General features: G+C 40.9%; 1 protein-coding gene and 1 non-coding gene across 5 annotated transcripts in view; one reads left to right on the top strand and one right to left on the bottom strand.

The window, feature by feature from the left end:
- Positions 1 to 18,703, top strand: part of LOC130922933 (SH3 and PX domain-containing protein 2A-like) — a 104,319-nt gene that overhangs the window by 63,818 nt on the left and 21,798 nt on the right. For 3 of the 4 annotated variants that reach the window (XM_057848216.1, XM_057848215.1, XM_057848214.1), the window contains one exon: positions 15,251 to 15,364. In XM_057848216.1, coding sequence (XP_057704199.1) covers positions 15,251 to 15,364 — 114 coding nt within the window. Of the gene's footprint in view, positions 1 to 15,250; positions 15,365 to 15,424; positions 15,943 to 18,703 lie in introns of those variants that run through there. The other variant, XM_057848217.1, reaches the window with a different exon arrangement.
- trnar-ccu (transfer RNA arginine (anticodon CCU)) lies at positions 4,358 to 4,430 on the bottom strand. Its single transcript has one exon. It is a non-coding gene; the product is annotated as a tRNA-Arg (tRNA).

Genomic DNA, 18,703 nt, shown 5'->3' with positions numbered 1-18,703 from the left:
CTGATTGACAAAGGCCAGCTGTAAAGAGTCCTTAGTCAGCTGTTTAACCCTTGGAAAATATTAGCGGGTCGGGCCAAGAGGTATAGGATACCATCACAAATGTTGTTGACCAGGATGGCTGCAGAAACTGTCATCTTTTGCTCATCAGTGGAAAAAACGCAAAAAATGCATGAAATGGTTTACAACAAAATTAATTCAATCAGACGGTAATACTTTAAAGCAGGGGTTTTCAACCCAGTCCTCAAGGCACACTGTGGGTCCTGGTTTTTGTTCCAGCCGATCCAGCAGAGACAGTTGAACCAATGAGGCTTCTGCTAAAACAAGCCACACCTGACTGCAATCAACTGATTGCACTTGTAAAACACCAGATTGGGGAAAAAGTGTTGTCATCTTGTTTGGTAAGAATGAAATCCTGCACCCACAGTGTGCCTTAGTGGAATAGGTTGGGGACCCCTGCTTTAAAGACATGAGGATTAGACATGTAGTTAAGTTGTGGTTATTTGTAATGAACACCAGGAGTGCCAATCCATATGTTTTTGGTAAAAACTCTCAATTACAACTAAAGCTGCTTTAAAGCGTGAATTGCAAGATGAGCCAGGGAGGTTTAGGCCCACAAGGGTTTGACGCTGAGCTTTAATGGTGTGCTGAGACAGTTAAACAATAATGGGACTCATGTGTTCTTCAGAAGCATGCCACGGAAAGAGAGACAGAAGACGAAAACAGTGACCAGGAAGGGAATGGGACTTGGATTTCACTGTGGGTGTGAGTGAAACACCGCACCACAGTGGCCTTAAGCAAGGAGAACGTAGCATGGGATCACTTTGAAGTGTCATGTGTGGGAGCGTAAGGTTCACATATTTGTTTTCACGCGCTGCTCTAGTAGGATCTCAGCCCAATAGGGAGCCACAGCAAGACGTATACACCACCACCTTCTACTCCTTTCATCCAGGGTATTGGAGGAAGTAAAATTCCACAATGCCTTTCAGCTGCCTGCTGTGTGCTGACGATCCATGGAGAATGTGATTGACTAGTTCCATGCTCGCATTATGATTTCCTAGCTATTTAGATTTATCCATCCATTTTGTAGCACTTATCCTGTTCAGGTTCACAGGATAGAGTACTCCCCGGAATGCTCTTCATTCTATGGCACATGAACTATTCGCATCAAGTATGGACAGTTTTGAAATGGACAGCAGAAAGCCCTGATCTGAGATTTCCAGATCCAGAATACTTTGATTCTGATACAGATGTGCTAACCATGAATTTCCATATTGTTTTATTGATCAGTAGTGTTTGGCCAAAAATTGAGGTGAATGGGTCTACATTTTGTTTCCAGCAAGTGAAAGAGCAAAACCTCCCGCAGTGGAAGGAGGCTAATACAGCTCCTTTGGACTGAGTGACATCACTTCAACTGGCTCTGCCAACATCAACAAATGCACGTGGCTGACAGGAATTTAGAGCTAATTTAATTTAGTATATATTCCCTCAAGTAGAAAAAGTAATAATATATAAGTTCAATATGTTCTGATATATTGATCTCCTAATTACAGAAGTAGGCCACAAATCTGCTGATCTGCTCACATTGCAGTGTTTTTCCAATGCATTGAGACCAATTTTGGCATTCACTTGTTTGTATCAGGCGTTAACTTCACCCTGTTGTTTATTATTATGTTGCTGACTGGGTGTTCACATGTTACTTACTTTGGATTAAATAACATATGTCATTGGACAGGCAAGGAATCGAGGTCAGCGCTGTAAGGGTGCCCAATTTGCCTCACTTTTCCATTTAAAGTAGTATTTTCTGCTGAAATGTCTTGACAACACAACAAAGACCATACCTCTTGTTTTAGCAGTTACAGTACTAACGATGGAGAAGAATCCAGTATTTTAAATTAAAATTTAGGGCTGTCAAACGATTAAAATTTTTAATCGAGTTAATTACAGCTTAAAAATTAATTAATCGTAATTAATCGCAATTAATCACAATTCAAACCATCTATAAAATATGCCATATTTTTCTGTAAATTATATATATATTCTGTAAAATAAATTGTTGGAATGGAAAGATAAGTCACAAGATCGATATACGTATACATTCAACATACGGTACAAAAGGACTGTAGTGGGCATTTCACTCTACTGTCATTTAAATCTGTCTATGCTGTCCTCACTCCGAAGCGTCTACTTTTTCCAAAGCTAGACAGCTAGTGAACGACACTTTAATAATTAGACTTCTTCCTTTTTCATCTGATTTGACCATTGTCCTCTTTAGACCGTCGTAAAACTACAAAAAAAAAGTACACAAGCATTGCATTAGCAACAACGTTAGCTTAGCACGCTATACAGGTTCACTAAACATAAAACAAAAAGCGTCTCATACAAAAAATATAACATTTCGCTTACTAACATAATATGTACATTCTTTACAACAACCATACTTACGGACAAATCTTGTCCAAGGATCATATAAGCACAACATTATCAACCCGAGACGTCGTGCAGCCATAATGAACTGGAAAGAAAACAATAAACCATGTCGCAAAGCGACCACAAGAGTTCGCTGTTGGACAGCACAAAAAGTCTTGCTGTAAAACTTACCAAAAGGCAGAATACTTTCTGAGCGGGACATGTGCGTTAATTGCGTCAAATATTTTAACGTGATTAATTTAAAAAATTAATTACCGCGCGTTAACGCGATAATTTTGACAGCCCTATTAAAATTTATTAAATGGGAGATGTATGATGGAATCGAAGTGGTTGGACAACTAAGTGACTGACCAGGCTTTTGGTGGTTGCACACTCAAAACACTGTCCACCCAGATGGAGCGCAAACCCACAATCCCTGGCTCTGCTTTTGAATTTCTCACGTTTCTCCGCGCTTACCTGTACTCATTTTTCTATCAAAAGTTGAATTTTCTACTGGGCCTGCTTAGACACAGTATTGACTAATCCAGGTAAAACGACAGGAAGTACCCTGTCCGCCACGTTGAGGTTTGCCACCTGCAGCAAGCTAATGTCACTATTTACACTGACTGATGCTGAGCTGCAATTGAGTTGTGAAAACACCCCACTAATGGTGGCCACCACCAGAGGGTGACATGCACAAATCTCTACACTGATTTGTCAATACACCACAGCTCTTGTTTTAGCATCTCCAGAGTTGAAGATTGAGAAGAATGCAATTTTCGTTCAACAGTTTTTTTTAAGTGAGAGGAGGGAAGGAGGGGGGAGGAGGTGTTAGGAATTAAAGTATTTGGAGACAGTACACCCCAGATGGGACTCGAACCCACAACCCTAAGGAGGCCAGTGCCTTATCCATTAGGCCACTGGGACTAGATGAGACTGATGTGGGTAGAACGAGGAAAAGTACGCTGTCCGCCATTACTGAGGTGTGCCGTCCCCAGCACACAGCCAGCAGCAGCTAACGTTACTATTTACATTGACTGACGCTGGGCTGCCACTGAATTGGGAAAACACCCCAGTAACGGTGGCCACCACTACAGGGCCATGCGCACAAATCCATACTCGGATTAGTCAATAGAATACACCATGGCTTTTGTTTCAGCAGTTACAATCCTGAAGGTTCAGAAGAATGCTATATTTGTTTAACAGTTTATTTTTAAGTGAGACAAATGGGAGGAAGTAATAAAGAAATGAAGTATTTTGACACACTTAACTGCTTGTGAATTTGGGAGTTGTTCCCTTAAATGCATGTCCACCCCAGATGGCTCCACACTTATCTGTACTCATTTTTCTATCCAAAGTACAATTTTCTATTGGGCCTGCTTGACACACTATTGACTAATCCGGGTAAAATGACCGGAAGTATCCCGTCCGCCACTGTGGAGGTTTGCCGCCCACAGCACACATCCAGCAGCAGCTAATGTCACTATTTACACTGACTGATGCTGGGCTGCCACTGAGTTGTGAAAACACCCCAGTAATGGTGTCCACCACTAGAGCGTCACGTGTACGCATCTCTACTCGGATTAGTCAATACACCATGGCTTTTGTTTCAGCAGTTACAATCCTGAAGGTTCAGAAGAATGTCGTATTTGTTTAACAGTTTATTTTTAAGTGAGAAAGAAACACATGTAACTGCTTGTGGATTTGGGGGTTGCTCCGTAAAACGCATGTCCGCCCCAGAAAGCTCCGCGCTTATCTGTGCTCATTTCTTTTATTATCACTATTAACACTGACTGATGCTGGCTGCCACTGAGTTGTGAAAACACCCCAGTAATGGCAGCCACCACAAGAGCGTCTCGTGCACACATCTCTACTCAGATTATTCAATACACCATAGCACTTATACTAGCAGTTACAGAGTTGAAGATCGAGAAGAAGTGAAAAGACTGTCCACCCCAGATGGGACTCGAACCCACAATCCCTGGCTTAGGAGGCCAGTGCCTTATCCATTAGGCCACTGGGGCTGGAGGTGGAGCTGTGCCTGAGACGGTATTGACTAATTTGGGCAACACGACGGAAATTACGCCGTGCTGAGGTGTGCCGCCCGCAGCACACACCCAGCAGCAGCTAACGTTACTATTTACATTGACTGACGTTGGGCTGCCACTGAGTTGTGAAAACACCCCAGTAATGGTGGCCACCACTAGAGAGCGACGTGCACAAATCTGTACTCGGATTAGTCAATACGTCATGGCTTTTGTTTTAGCAGTTACAATCCTGAAGATGGAGAAGAATGTCATATTTTTTCAACAGTTTGTTTTAAGAGACACAAAAGAGAGGACGTGATTGAAGGAATTGTGGTTGGACATTCATGTGACTGTGGGATGGTCATTCAAAACTACATGCACCCCAAATGCTTTTCAAATGTTTTTAAATCCTGACTAAAAATGTGTTTTATTATAATTCTGTCCTCGCTCACTTCGCTTGATGACACGTACTTTTCTTCTTGGTGAGAGTTTGGTGAAGGTGGGGGTGTTGCTTGTTGAGCACTAGAGAAACTAGTGGAGAAATGGAAAAACTCATTTCCTGTCAAAGGTATTGGTTCGGAGGAGTTGTTTCTTTGTAATAAGTTAATGTATCCTTCGGGATTCCTCTCCTCAGTTTGCATTATGGAAGAGGTGTTTAACATTAGCTACCCGCCTTTTCGGTAAGTTCAAAAGTTCTTCATTGAATATTTTATTGAAAATTTGAATGGGACAGAAAACAGCTTTAAGTCATGGAAATGTACTTACAGCAGACAGTTTGCCAATCCCTCAAGGGCAACCATACAGACACTGTCCCCAGTGTTTCTCTTTAGACGAGTAATTCTTTAACTTGCCTTAATTCCACCTCTAGATCAGACTTCATGAATTAGATATGAACCCCTGGAATGCCCCAAGACCCCTGACACCACACTTGTACTGTATGCATTGTGCTTGCCCCACCCTCTTTAATTAATTGGGTGGAGTAAGTGAAGACATATGAGAAATTTAAAGGTCGCTAAGGACAGAAGTAGTACTTAATGTTCTTCTGCATCCCACTAAAGGCTTTGGCAGATCAGAATGACTGAAAACCTGGAAGGTAAAGAGGTTTCTTCACCTGCTTTTGATGTTCAACTTCATGGCTAAATGCCGACTGGACCTGCAGGAAATTCTGGAAGATTAAGCCGCTGCAGCCCTTGGAATGACATGATGGATGGGCTAGATGTCTGCTCTACTCTCACATGGTAAAAATATATCCTTACTGTAGTCCCCGGCGTCTGTCTGCGGGTTGAGGGCAAGAAGCGCTTTAGTGCTCAGCTCAGCAAGCGCATGCTTGGAAAGTGTTTTGATTTATCCTCTGTGATCCCAAACTATTTGTAAATCCAGATCGGTGACAAATGAAAGGGGAAAAGTGTCTTTTTAAGGTATTGGGCCACCCCAAGCTGTTACTTTAGTCACTTTCATGTGAACCGTGGACTAAATTGTCCAAAACTGTAATGGAGAGGTAATGTTGATTCTACTCCCTTATTTGGTATTGCGACAAAGCTTGTAGCATACAGCATCATCATTACTTGGAAGGCCACACATTGTAACCACAGAAGTTAAGATTCATCTGAATTCATCATTCAGGCTTTACAGTAAAATATTGTATATTTACCTCTGCTGGCAATGGAAGGTCAGTCAGGTTTGCTGGCTTAAGTGCCGTAAAGGTATTAAGTTACCTGTCCTGTACAACTACAGGAACTGGAAATGAAGGGAAATTTAATATTTCACTCTTCTGGGAAGACTTTCTGCAGTTTTTGAGAGTCTGTTCATGGGAAATTCTGTCCATTCTTCCATAAAGGCATTCCTGAGGGTCAGTGGATGAAGAAGACCTGGCTTTCTAGTCATTGTAGTTCAGTCCCAAAGGTGTCTGAAGGGGTTTAGGGTTTGTCAGAGTTCTCTGCACCCCTCCCCCCTCAAACCTCTTCCAAAGCCTTATTTAAATTGTCCCCACAAGAATGGAAGCATTGAACTGTTCACAATGACTCAGGAGTAATAAATGCAATCGATCTATCCGCTGACAACAGGAGAAACAGGACAGCTTGTCAGTCATCATCAGGGACGGATTAATTTACTTGATGCCATTTTGTCTAGCTATGGAACACAATCAGCCCTCCTAGTCAAAATTGGTAGGACATCTCTTGCCATCAATGGACTGAAACATGACCATTAAAGCTAATATCTACAACTTAATGTCTGGAGTCACAAAAGCAGATGGAAGACGTATTAGTCTCCAATCGTTGTGCATTTCCTGCACATTCTTTGAAATTTCTATCAGAAGTCTTTAGGGACCAATTGAAGGCATTAACCTCATTCTGTTTTTGAAAGCTCATGTAGTATTACCTTTAAGCTCTATTTTTCAAGAGGTTCTCAGAGTGATACACAAATAGTCTGGACTATCACAGATTAGGAAGCAAGACAGCAAGTTTGGCTGCTCAGTTAAACCAACATTTCCAGGGGTGGCCCTTCACACGTTGAAGGCTCGCTGTGTCTCCACATCAGCGGGCCTCCACCGTGCACAAACAGTGCTTCGTTTTTAGACCATGAGGCGATCCTTTCACAGTTCTGGAGTGAGAGACCGGAGCTTCTAAGGTCAACATTAGCTCTTGAAAGTCGTGTTGTGCTGTTTTCCCACAACCCCCCTTTTCTGTAGACCAGAAGCGCCCAGGTAATTGAAACCCAGTGTTTTATGAAAACTGGAAGCCTCTGTGTGTATGTGTGTGTGTTTAGAGTTAATACCACCCCTTCTTGTGTGTTGATACTGTATCTACAGTTAATAAATACAGAAGCTGGAAATGAATGGAGTTCTCTGCCGCTCTACTTGACAGTGGTGTCAAATATCAGCAAGACTGCTGCGCCGACGCATTCCTCATCATTCCATGTTCTGAAAAAAATATCCTCAGTTTGCTGCTGAACCAGTGCTTAGTGCGAGGAGTGTAGAGATTTTGTTTTTGTTTATTTACTTGTGAAAGTTTTAATTCTTTTTTGGGTCTAATAATGTGGCGTCGGTGCGATTGATTAATTGTGCTTGGAAACTGTCTGCTTTCACATATCATTCAGTCCTTTATGGAGAAAAAACAATGTGTATATTTTGTTTCCTGTTGCGGCAATCTGGTGTGGATTACAGAGAAAATGAAGCATGTGTGGAGTTTCCAGATGTCAAGAACAGTATGAAACACAAATAGAATTTAGTACTCTGTTCATACCTTGCACAATGGGTTTGTAAATAAAGTGATTTTTATATGTTGATCAAAGTTGAATGCTTTTTTTTGCATGTTTCAAGACACTCTGTTCTTAAAAATCTGCAGATGAGACTCCACTAAAATGATATACAATAAAGTTTTTTGATGGATTTAATATGCTGACTATCGCTATGCTATCATACCGGACAGAAATGCATGCTGCCAGTCACCATTTGGCTGCGCTCAGTGATTTTCCTTGACTTGTGGTTGAAAATCCTCTGTTGTTGTTAGCAACACAGGGAAGGGCTGGTTGTGATAAACAGCCATCCAAAAACACGACGCGACCATTTGTGATTGACTTAGTTGTGGATCTTTTGCAAAACAGTGCATCTATGTTGCCAAAAATGACATGTGCGTCATTTTACATCAGTACTGTGCATCTGCTTCTTTCTAGTCGCCAGCTTGTTGTGATGTATTCCTCTGTACATTGAAGTCCTTCAAGAATAAATTGCAAACTGAAGTTTACAATACGATGTTTTATCATCTGTTCCATATTTTTGGTATCTACTGTGCGTTCCTTGTATGGGTGAAGACCTGTTATTTTTGTAATTGAGGAGTGAACCAGTGTCTTGTTTCATTTTGGAGACTTAGCATATACTGTTGAAATTATGGTCATTCAAATGGTATAAGGCTAGTTGCAACCCCAGATGAACAGAGGTCTTACACCCCAGATGGGACTTGAACCCACAATCTCTGGCTTAGGAGGCCAGTGCCTTATCCATTAGGCAATATGAAGGAAATTTATACCAGACTAAATGTCAAAAATTGCAGCACCTACCATGTGGGCTGGATATCTTTCCATCATTTACAGGAGACACCAATGTTTTAGATGTCGTTTCAGTTTGGAGCAGAAGCATTTGCACCCCTTTTGCAAGTTCACCCACTTACAAAATAGGTAGAGGTCTGAAATTCCAATCAAAGATGCATTTCCACTCATAGAGACCAATCTAAAATTTATTTGTAATTTACTGGGGTTCATAAGTATTTGTACCCCTGAGAATCAGCAATAAATTATGACACTCAAAGCGTTGTCAGTCTACCTTTAAAAAAGTCTACCTTTACCCCATGAGTAACCACCCACCCACCACCTGTTTGAGCTCAATATTGTCACCTGTGCGCTCCACAGTCAGTCATTATCCAACTACTCCCATGGGCAAGACCAGAGAGCTTTCAAAAGACACCAGAGAAAAAATTGTTGAGCTCCAAAAAGCTGGAAAAGGCTATGGGACAATTTGAAAGAAGCTTGGTGAGAATAAATCAACAGGTGCAGCAATTGTTAGAAAATGGATAAGGCTAAACATGACTGATAATCTACCTCGGACTGGGGCTCCATGTAAAATCTCTCCTTGTGTGGCGTCACTCGTGATGAGAAAATTAATGGCTCAGCCTACAACTACACGACAGGAGCTGGTCAATGACCTGAAGAGAGCTGGATGCAGTTTCAAAGGCTACTGTCAGTAGTAGTCAGTATTAGGCTCGAGCGTATGACGTGGTACTAGCGATGTTTCAGCCCCTATCGCCATGTTGGAAGCAGGAAGTTCGGTGTCAGAACTCCGGGAAACATAAACAGTGAGGCATTTCAACTCAGGTCGCTCTTTAAAAATGATTGGAAATTATTGTTCGGTAAAGAATTGCAACAACCGATCGAATAGAAAGGAGAATGTACAGCTCGATGGAACCCCATTGAGTTTCTTCCGGATCCCTACATGGAGAAAAGGCGAGGGAAAGCTCATATCTGAACTTACCAAATGTCAAAGAATGGCATGGGTGGCCTCGATCAGAAGGGAGGGCATAACGTTTGATTCTCCAGTTACACACAGAGTTTGCTCTATGCACTTCCACTCCGGTAAGTTAATTTTGTTTGTCTACGCAAATTTCGGTAACTTTATGCCCTAAATCGGCCTGTTGTTAGCTATAGCTACAGCTAAACAACTAACATGCATAGATGTGCATTGTCTTCATTAGACATAATTCCTGTCGTTTCTAAATGAAAAAGCTGTTGCCGTGAGATAGTGGCAAAGAATTTGTACACAGGCTACATTGTCTGCAACAAATCTGTTTTCTAAAACACAACATTGATTTGTCACTTAACAATCACAGCTCAGCACAGCACAAATTCAGATGTTCATGACAATGAAAATGTAAACACACATTGCCTACCTTTGCAAGAACGATGGTGTTGCCGTTTGCTACGGTCATAATGTGCAGGTCCTGCAGCGATCCGCAGCAAAACTGTTCGTAGCTTTGTAGCGATTTATAGTTTCGGAATTGCTGATGAGTGTAGTAACTAACACTAAACACTAAATACAGCATGATGTCCATTTTGCGTATTGGTGGCAGCTTGTCGACATATTTATTCCATTTTTGTTCGGCTTGCTTGTAAGGGTCAACATTGTTCACATCCTTAAGTTTGCTCACATATCTGTCCTTCGCCGTGGTAACAAGTTTGTCTCTGTATCGAACCGGCAAGTTTTCGTTACTTTTTTCCATCTTTGGCACTCGTAGTTGAATTGTATTTGCCATTAAGTTTAAATGTCCCGTGATGCAGACGTGCTTCCAATATGGCTGCGTTGTCGCAAATCTCGCATGATCCCGTGTTGCTGTGACGTAAACGCTCGAGCCTAATATGTGAAGGCCGGTCTTAATTTTGCCAGGGACCATCTGAATGATGCAGAGGGGTCATGGGAGAATGTCATGTGGTCAGATGAGACCAAAGTAGAACTTTTTGGTGCAAACTTTACTCGACGTGTGTGGAGGAAAATATATGAATGAGTGCAACCCTAAGAACACCATCCCCACTGTGAAGTATGGGGGTGGAAACCTCATGCTTTGGGGCTGCTTTTTGGTAAACGGGACAGGACGACTGTACTGTATAAAGCAGAGGATGAATGGTGAAATGCATCGTCAGATTTTGAGCCACGACCTCCTTCTCTCAGTGAGACTTGAAGATGAGTCGTGGCTGGATCTTCCAACATGACAATGATCCGAAGCACACAGCCAAACTGACCAAGGAGTGGCTGTGTAAAAAGCCTATCAAGGTTCTGGAGTTGCCTAGCCAATAGATGTTCTAAATCCAATAGAAAATCTTTGGATGGAGCTGAAACTTCGTGTTTCTTAATGACAGACCCGAAACCTTACAGATCTAGAGAAGATTTGTGTGGAGAAATGGACCAAAATCCCCGTTTCCATATGTGAAAACTTGGTGAAGAACTACAGAAAGCGTCTGACCTTTGTAATTACAAACAAAGGCTTCTGCACTAAATATTAGCACTGATTTTCTCAGTGGTACAAATATATACGAACCCCAGTAAATTAGGAATAAATAATTGAAATATCATATAATGTGTTCCAGATTTAAAAAAAAAAAAAAAATTGTCTCTATAAGTGGAAATGCATGTATGACTGGATTTTCAGATCTCTGCCTATTTTGTAAGTGGGTGAACTTGCAAAATCACAAGGGGTGCAAATACCTCTGCTCATCACCGTAGATGTCTAATGCAATAATTTGAAATTTGGATGTCAGGTGAAGAGAGTAGCAACAATGCAGATTTAACAGCCTATCAAATGCCATCTTGAATAAAATTTTTCGTAACAAAGTTACTCATCTTTTTAAATTTGCAGTGTAGTTCAATAGAAAAATATATGAAACATTATGTGTGGCAGCTAAAAATGTTTTATGATCGTACGTCTGGTTTGGCTGCATCAGTCGGCCGTGCGAAGAGCCTTGGAGAGTCATTAGTCTTGGACCTTAACAGACAACATGTTGTTTTTCTGGGGTTAGTTTGTTGTTCGGGCTCTTGACTGATTTACGGACGCCGGTTTTTGTTTGAGCCGTGGGTTTTACGCAAAGACTCAGCACATTACATGCCTTGTTATATATACTTGAGTCCAAGCCAGATACCCAACAGCCCAGCCTTCCTTAAGTTACGGACCCACCCGAAATCCATGTGAAACCGCTCTACTCTCCGCAAAGCCATTTGAGCATTTATTTGACATCCTTGATATCCAGCTTATGCTCATCTATGTTTCCATGCTACTGTCCAGCTAACATATTGCAGCTAACATTGACGTCCATATGAATCACAGAGATGGCACTAATAAGCTGCTGCAATCCCAAAACAGTACCGTGGTAACAACCCATTACAATGGGGTTTTTCCATTTTTTCTTCCCATGGTGGAACTAAAAGCCCTCTAACACAGCATTTCTTCAAGAACACGTGCACTGGAGGCTCGGGCCAGCTATGATGGAACGCTCCAGTCCTCTTTATGGCTCTCTGAGCAGCTGTCAGGTGCATTGTATCTCTGTTACCACAGCAAACAAGAGAATGGTGTGGCACAGTGTGTATGTATAGGATGGTTATGGTGCCAGCTGTGACAAGTCTGTGTGATTGCAGCCCTGGGGTTTTACAAGCTTTGTTTTTTTGGGACATTTTTAACATGGACCCACCATAATCTTAATGCCAACTACCTTATTTGTTGCCATTGACAGTGACCAGTGTTGTTTTTTTGCAGCCTGACGAAATAGTTATTAGTCTTGGTGGGGGGGGGTGTCAGGGCTCCGATCTCGCGCCGCTCCGCGGCGGCTTCTCATCATACCGCCTTCCCCTCTCTTCTCTGCCTGGGTGTCCGCCCTGTGCAACGGCACGGGTCGCTGGCTGGATGCCAGTAGGTTGGATGGGTATATTGCCTGCTCTGGCGGGGGGTCCTGCCCTGCCCTGGGCTTGGTGGGCCGTTAGGTTCACGCGGTGTTCCGTGCCGGTTGGGGGGGCTGCGGCTGTTGCCCATGCGGCGGGTGGTCATGGGGGTGGTGGTGTGTCCCCTTATCCCGTCCCTGAACGCCGGTTGATAGGGGTGCGGGTGGCTTTGCTGGAGGAGGGATGGGCTGCGCTTGCTTCCCCCCCGCGGATTGGCCGGGGAAGGACCATGGCCCTGGGGCAGCACCCACGCAGCATCTCCATTCGTCTGCGGGACTATCACTTTAGATTGGACTCACGCATGACTAGGTGAAATTAGACACACTCAAGTAGAAAACCTTGGTATCAAAATTAGCGTTGAGACAGCATAGAATAGGATGCCAACATACTCACACTCACAAGGGATGCACACAAATACTGGGTTCTAGGCCACATGGCTGATTTATGTACATTTCACCCCTCCCAATCACATATTTCTCAGACTCCCCCCCTTCTTTCTTTGGTTATCAGGCCCCCCACATGGTGTCAACTGGAAATCCAACTAGCTAACGATAGCACCAACATATTCATAGTTAGTTAGAGTAGGCGTTTAATGCATTTTTTGTTGTTGTTTGTGCTTCTTCTGTCTCTCTCCCTCTTTTCTTCTGTTCCCCCATAACACCTTCCTGTTTGCTGCTTTCTCAATGGATGTATGTCATATTCCCATGTGATTCATTAAAACTGTTCAAATCAATTGGACACTAAGATCTCCGTGTCAAGCTGCTGAACAGGACAAAGAAATACTTATTAGTCTCAGTCATATTTTAGTCATTTCAAAATGTGTTAGTCTTCGTTTACTTTTCATCTATGAATAGCCTATCTAAGTTCTCGTCTCGTTTTAGTCGACAAATATTCTAAATGTTTTTGTCTGTAAAAATTCAAAGGTCTTAGTCCCCCCAAAATTCAAAGGTTTTATTAAAAAAAAATAATTAAAAAAATAAGCATTTCCGACAATTTCGAATGAACATTGGCAGATAAGCACTTATTGTAGCGTCTAACAAGGACAACGCCAACTTCGTGGGGGTTTTCCGATGGTTTTATTTGCAACTGGAAGAACGGCGCGCTACTAATGTAAGCAAGAGCAGACGCCAAATTACCGAAAACAACACAACTACAGTTTGAGGACGCTCGCTCATCTAAAGTTAATGTTAACGCGAATGCTACTGTATGCTATTGCTACTGGTTACATTACATTGTACATTAGACTACATTTACTGTGTGATTATCACTCCGCAGTTAGCACAGACCTTTGAATGCGAATGCAAAACATTGCATATTTTCCGAACTAATCTTACCATGTGTTTCAAAAAAAGCAAGCTTGGAGCGCAGCCTGTCTTGAAGAACATCATTTTTTTATATATCCTTGGTAGTGAATGAGTTAACCACCATTTGTCAGTAACAGTCAGGGTGGGGATGCAGGACGTCACATGAGTGAGACGACCCAAACACTGCTACGATGTAGTCTGACTAACAACACATACAATAAAAAATGTCATACTTTGTGAACATATGACGAAAACTATGTAGCACTTTTGTCTCGCTGTCGTCTGACGAAACGACAAACTGGCATTTGTCTCGTTATGTTTCACTCCCCCAAGACACGTTTTTAGGTCATTAGCGTCTCGTCATGAAAAAAATTTGTTCGTCAATGAAATATTTTCGTTATCATCATGGTTGACCAAAGCAACAATGACGGCGACCAACATCTGAACCATTTTGACTCTGAGAGGCTGGCAGCGAACAACAGTCAATGGTACTGAAACGTAATCAATAAGCATGTAGTGAGTAATCTAATTAGTTACTTTTCCCATGCTTGCAATGGATGTGAAGGGACGTTTTTCTTCAATTTGATTGTATGAAATTGCAGTTGTCTGATTTTGACAGCTGCCTTGGATAGCACAGAGCGGGAGGGGGAGGAGTGTAGGGGGTGGTGACGCCATTGCAAACGCAATGATGATGATGATAGTTGACTCGGAACGTTAGCATAGAATTAGTGTTAGCATTAGCATTTAGTGTGGTGAGCGTCTTAAACTCTTGGGCAACTTTTTAAAATACATTTCATGGCATCCAGGTGAGTACAGGTAATTAAAAATAGTGTGCTGTTTTCCTGCTGAGTGTGCATTATCATCACCAAGTTAGTGTTGCCTTGTAGACGCTACAATATAATACATTTTATTATTATTACCAAAAATAGTCGCTTGCCCTAAACTTTTCTTGAGTGACGTATCCATGTGTGATGGATACGATAGGAAAGATAGGAAAGGCAGGAGTTGAGCCTCACTTGCATATTGAAAAATATATTTACATATATTAGGGGTGTGACGATACATACAACTCATGGCTCAGTACGTTCCTCGGCACGGTACAACAGGAAAAACAAAAAGGCTTTGTTTCTCACAGCATTTGAAAGTTAAAGTTTGTACTGTTATACACTTATATAGGTGAAATTAAAATAAAATTTAAAAAAAAGTAAAAAGTGTTGTTTTTTTGGGGGGGGGTCAAGAAATCATTTAAATTCAAACAGTTAATGTAAACATCTTTGATGTGCAATATGTTATAGAATGTATAATATAATGTGTGGAGCATGAAAAGTAATATCAGTTAGTTTGCTGAGTAAATAATTACTCTTACAAGGAGGTAACTGAGTTACTAACTCAATTACTTTTTGGGACAAGTAAGTTGTGTAAGTGTAACTAATTACTTTTTTAAAGTAAGATTAACAACACTTTCAATGACTCCTAGCCCTCTTTGGACAGTCTTTTTTAAATCTCAAACCGTTAACTGCCATGTTGATTCCTTTCCACAGGCTGGTGGTTTGTCAGCACCTCAGAGGAGCAAGGGTGGGTCCCCGCCACCTACCTCAACTCCCACAGCGGGACACGGGACGACTTGGAGGTTGGCGCCTCAAAAAGCGGGGAAGGTAAGTTACCGCCAGCTCACGCATCCGTGAACATGTGGCGCTTTATAGCCGTGGACTCGTCCACCTTTGATCACTGACAAGACGATCACAGTACACAAACGGGGCCTCTGACTCCAAACGGCCGGCGTCAACCACTTTCCCTGTCCGCCTGCCATCGTAAGCGCACTTAAACAGTGCTTGGATTCAAGTCTGCGTCACTGGCCAGTAGGGGTTCCAGAAGGGAGCAGACCACAGCACCAGTGATGAGTTGTACAGTAGTGCATTGTACAAACCAGGATGTTACTCACGCTTTACATGATAGGCCCTATTTCCATTTCCAGTTAGCGTTGAATCACTTCACTCCTAATTCCTGCACTTTTATAATCATGACTTTGATGGTAAAACATTATTATGATGTCATATACATAACATACACTGGCAAATGCTTCTCTTTACTTCTAAGCTTTACAGCCATAGACCCAAAAGAGAATTTTCCATCAGCTCCTAACTACCTATCAGTGGGGCTTTGGTGTCTTGGATTTCTTTATCAAGAAAAATGGGGTCTATTAGCGCAAGCAAATTTTATAGGGAGAGTACAAGTAAGTGAAAATACTCCTCATTTGAGCAAATTTTCCAATGTTACTATGTACAGTAGTGGATACATGACATCATAAAATACATAAAATACATGAATAATAGGAGAAATATATTTCTAATATTTATTTTCCTGGTAACCAGGAGCATATGGTCAACACAACACCACGCGTGACAATTTTATCAGACCAACTGCCATAAAGAAGTACAAGATAATCATCCGACAATTTTATCAGACCTACTGTCATAAAGAAGTACAAGATAATCATCCGACAAAAAGTGCTTTATTGCAAGCTGTTTCATTTACAGTTTGTAAGTTGGAATGAAAAATGTTAAGCTTCATTCTGTTTCTACACCCAACATGAATCAAATATCACGTTAATAAACAATTATAACTCAAAACTAAAACTGCTAGTTTAACCCACACTTTGAACCCTTTGGTACAATACAACTAAGAATAAGAAGGTGCTGGCTGGTACCAGTTAGGCGCTGCTGAGATGTAGATATAAGTTTTGAGACATGTATTGAGACCCTTCGTAGCATGAAATTCTAGAAAATTATATGCTTCCAAGGCAGTGGCGCGGGAAGTGGGGTGCTGAGGGTGCTGCAGCACCCCCTGGTGTTGGGGAGGAAAAACGTGTTTTGGTACATTCTTTTTTATTTTATTTATTTATTTATTTATTTTATATGAATAAATAAAGCACAATGAAACAACAGCATATTTGACTATGGGGATTAAATATATATGGCGGAAAACACGAGACACAAGGCTGCAAAAGTAGTTTCTGCTCTTGCACCCCTCTTTAAAATAAACCGCTGTATTTTAAGCCAAAAGAACTTTTGTGTTTGATAAAACAATATGACTATAGCTGCCATAGCAGTTTCATGGCGCCCGAACTATTTTTAATTTGTCGGTTTTACCCTGAAGACCCCAGTTTACAGACACCGCACAATCACTTTTGTTTCAACCCAGCCATAAAAAGAAGCTAAGTAATTATATTTATTTATTATTCGAAATGTTTCTCATTTTTAGCCTAGAATCATTAATTGATGTCTAATATTTAGTTTAAAAAAAACGGCTTTAAAAAAATTATTCACTCGCATATTCTTTAACTTTTAAACAAATTACGTAACAATGAAAAAAAAAAGTCAGTAAATAAGTAACGGATATATACCTCATAACTATTGCTTAATTTTATTGTATTGTATTTTCTTTTGTTACTGTCGCATTTCCCCCGATTTTTTAGACGATAAATAATCAATCCAAACAAAGAAAAAAGAAAAAAAAGAAAAAAAAAATTAACAGGGTAAATATTAGGGCTGTCAAAATTATCACGTTAACGGGTGGTAATTAATTTTTTAAATTAATCACGTTAAAATATTTGACGCAATTAACGCACATGCCCCGCACAAACAGATTAAAATGACAGCACAGTGCTATGGCCACTTGTTACTTGCATTTTTTGGAGTTTTGTCACCCTCTGCTGGCGCTTGGGTGTGACTTATTTTATGGATTTAAGCACCATGAGCAAAACATCAACCATGGCGAGCTACTAGTTTATTTTTTTGATAGAAAATTTTTACAAATTTTATTAAAACGAACATTAAGAGGGTTTTTAATATAAAATTTCTATAACTTGTACTAACATTTATCTTTTAAGAACTACAAGTCTTTCTATCCATGGATCGCTTTAACAGAATGTTGATGTTAATGCCATCTTGTTGATTTATTGTTATAATAAACAAATACAGTACTTACTGTACAGTGTGTTGAATGTATATTCTTTCCATTCCAACAATAATTTAGAGAAAAATAGAGCATATTTTATAGATGGTTTGAATTGCGATTAATAACGATTAATTAATTTTTAAGCTGTAATTAACTCGATTAAAAATTTTAATCGTTTGACAGCCCTAGTGAATATATGAAAAAGAAAATCTCGACCACTCCTTGATGTTTGCGATTTCTGCATCGCGACCCTTCTCACCCATAAAATCCCCCAAAAATCAGGCTGTGGCCATTCACAGCTGTGTCTTGACACTCGGTGATACATGCTACATGGAGTTTTTGGATTGAAACAAGGTAAGTATGCGATAATATCTCATTAAAATCATGGCATCTTTAATTATGCTCTCTCATGCTGTCACCTACAGTTATGATTTCGCTGTTCAAAAAATGCCCTCCTGTTTAAAATGTTTCTCCCCCCAGAAAATTGAGATTTTAGGCTTTTCAATGCATATGCATTTAGGACAATTTTGAAATTTGGCCAAATCGGGGGTCTCAGAGCGGAACTTCAAGTCACTTGAGTGTTTTCCGCCATATGTTTAAAAGTTTTTTTGTTTTTTTTGTGTTAATAACACTGACACCTTGCTTGCTACCGGTCACGTTGAATAAGGGGCTATTGGAACGGAAAAATAAACTGTTGACAGAGGAGGCGCTAACATGGAACAAAAACGAAAATTTTTTTCTTTACAAAATCAGTGAAATTTCTAAAATTCAATTTCGAGGTCGAAAATGATGATTGTCCTTTAGGTAATAGGTAAGACGTGCTTGCATTGTAGCCAAATTATTGTTTGCTGTTGCTGTTGAGCTGCCGCCATGCAGAGCACTGTTGGATATTTGTGTGCAATTTATTTTAGCGTTGTGAAAATGGGGCGTTAAACTGAGGCTTATTGGCCCTTTTAATAATCAAATGTGATCGTGTGTCGCCGTCTAGCTGTTGGGATTTGCAATATTATACACGGGCGCTTTTATTTCCAGTACAA

This window comes from Corythoichthys intestinalis, chromosome 10 (genome assembly GCF_030265065.1).
Source record: "Corythoichthys intestinalis isolate RoL2023-P3 chromosome 10, ASM3026506v1, whole genome shotgun sequence".
NCBI lineage: Eukaryota > Metazoa > Chordata > Actinopteri > Syngnathiformes > Syngnathidae > Corythoichthys > Corythoichthys intestinalis.
Note: the sequence above shows the minus strand (reverse complement) of the source record. Positions and strands in the feature narration are given on the sequence as shown.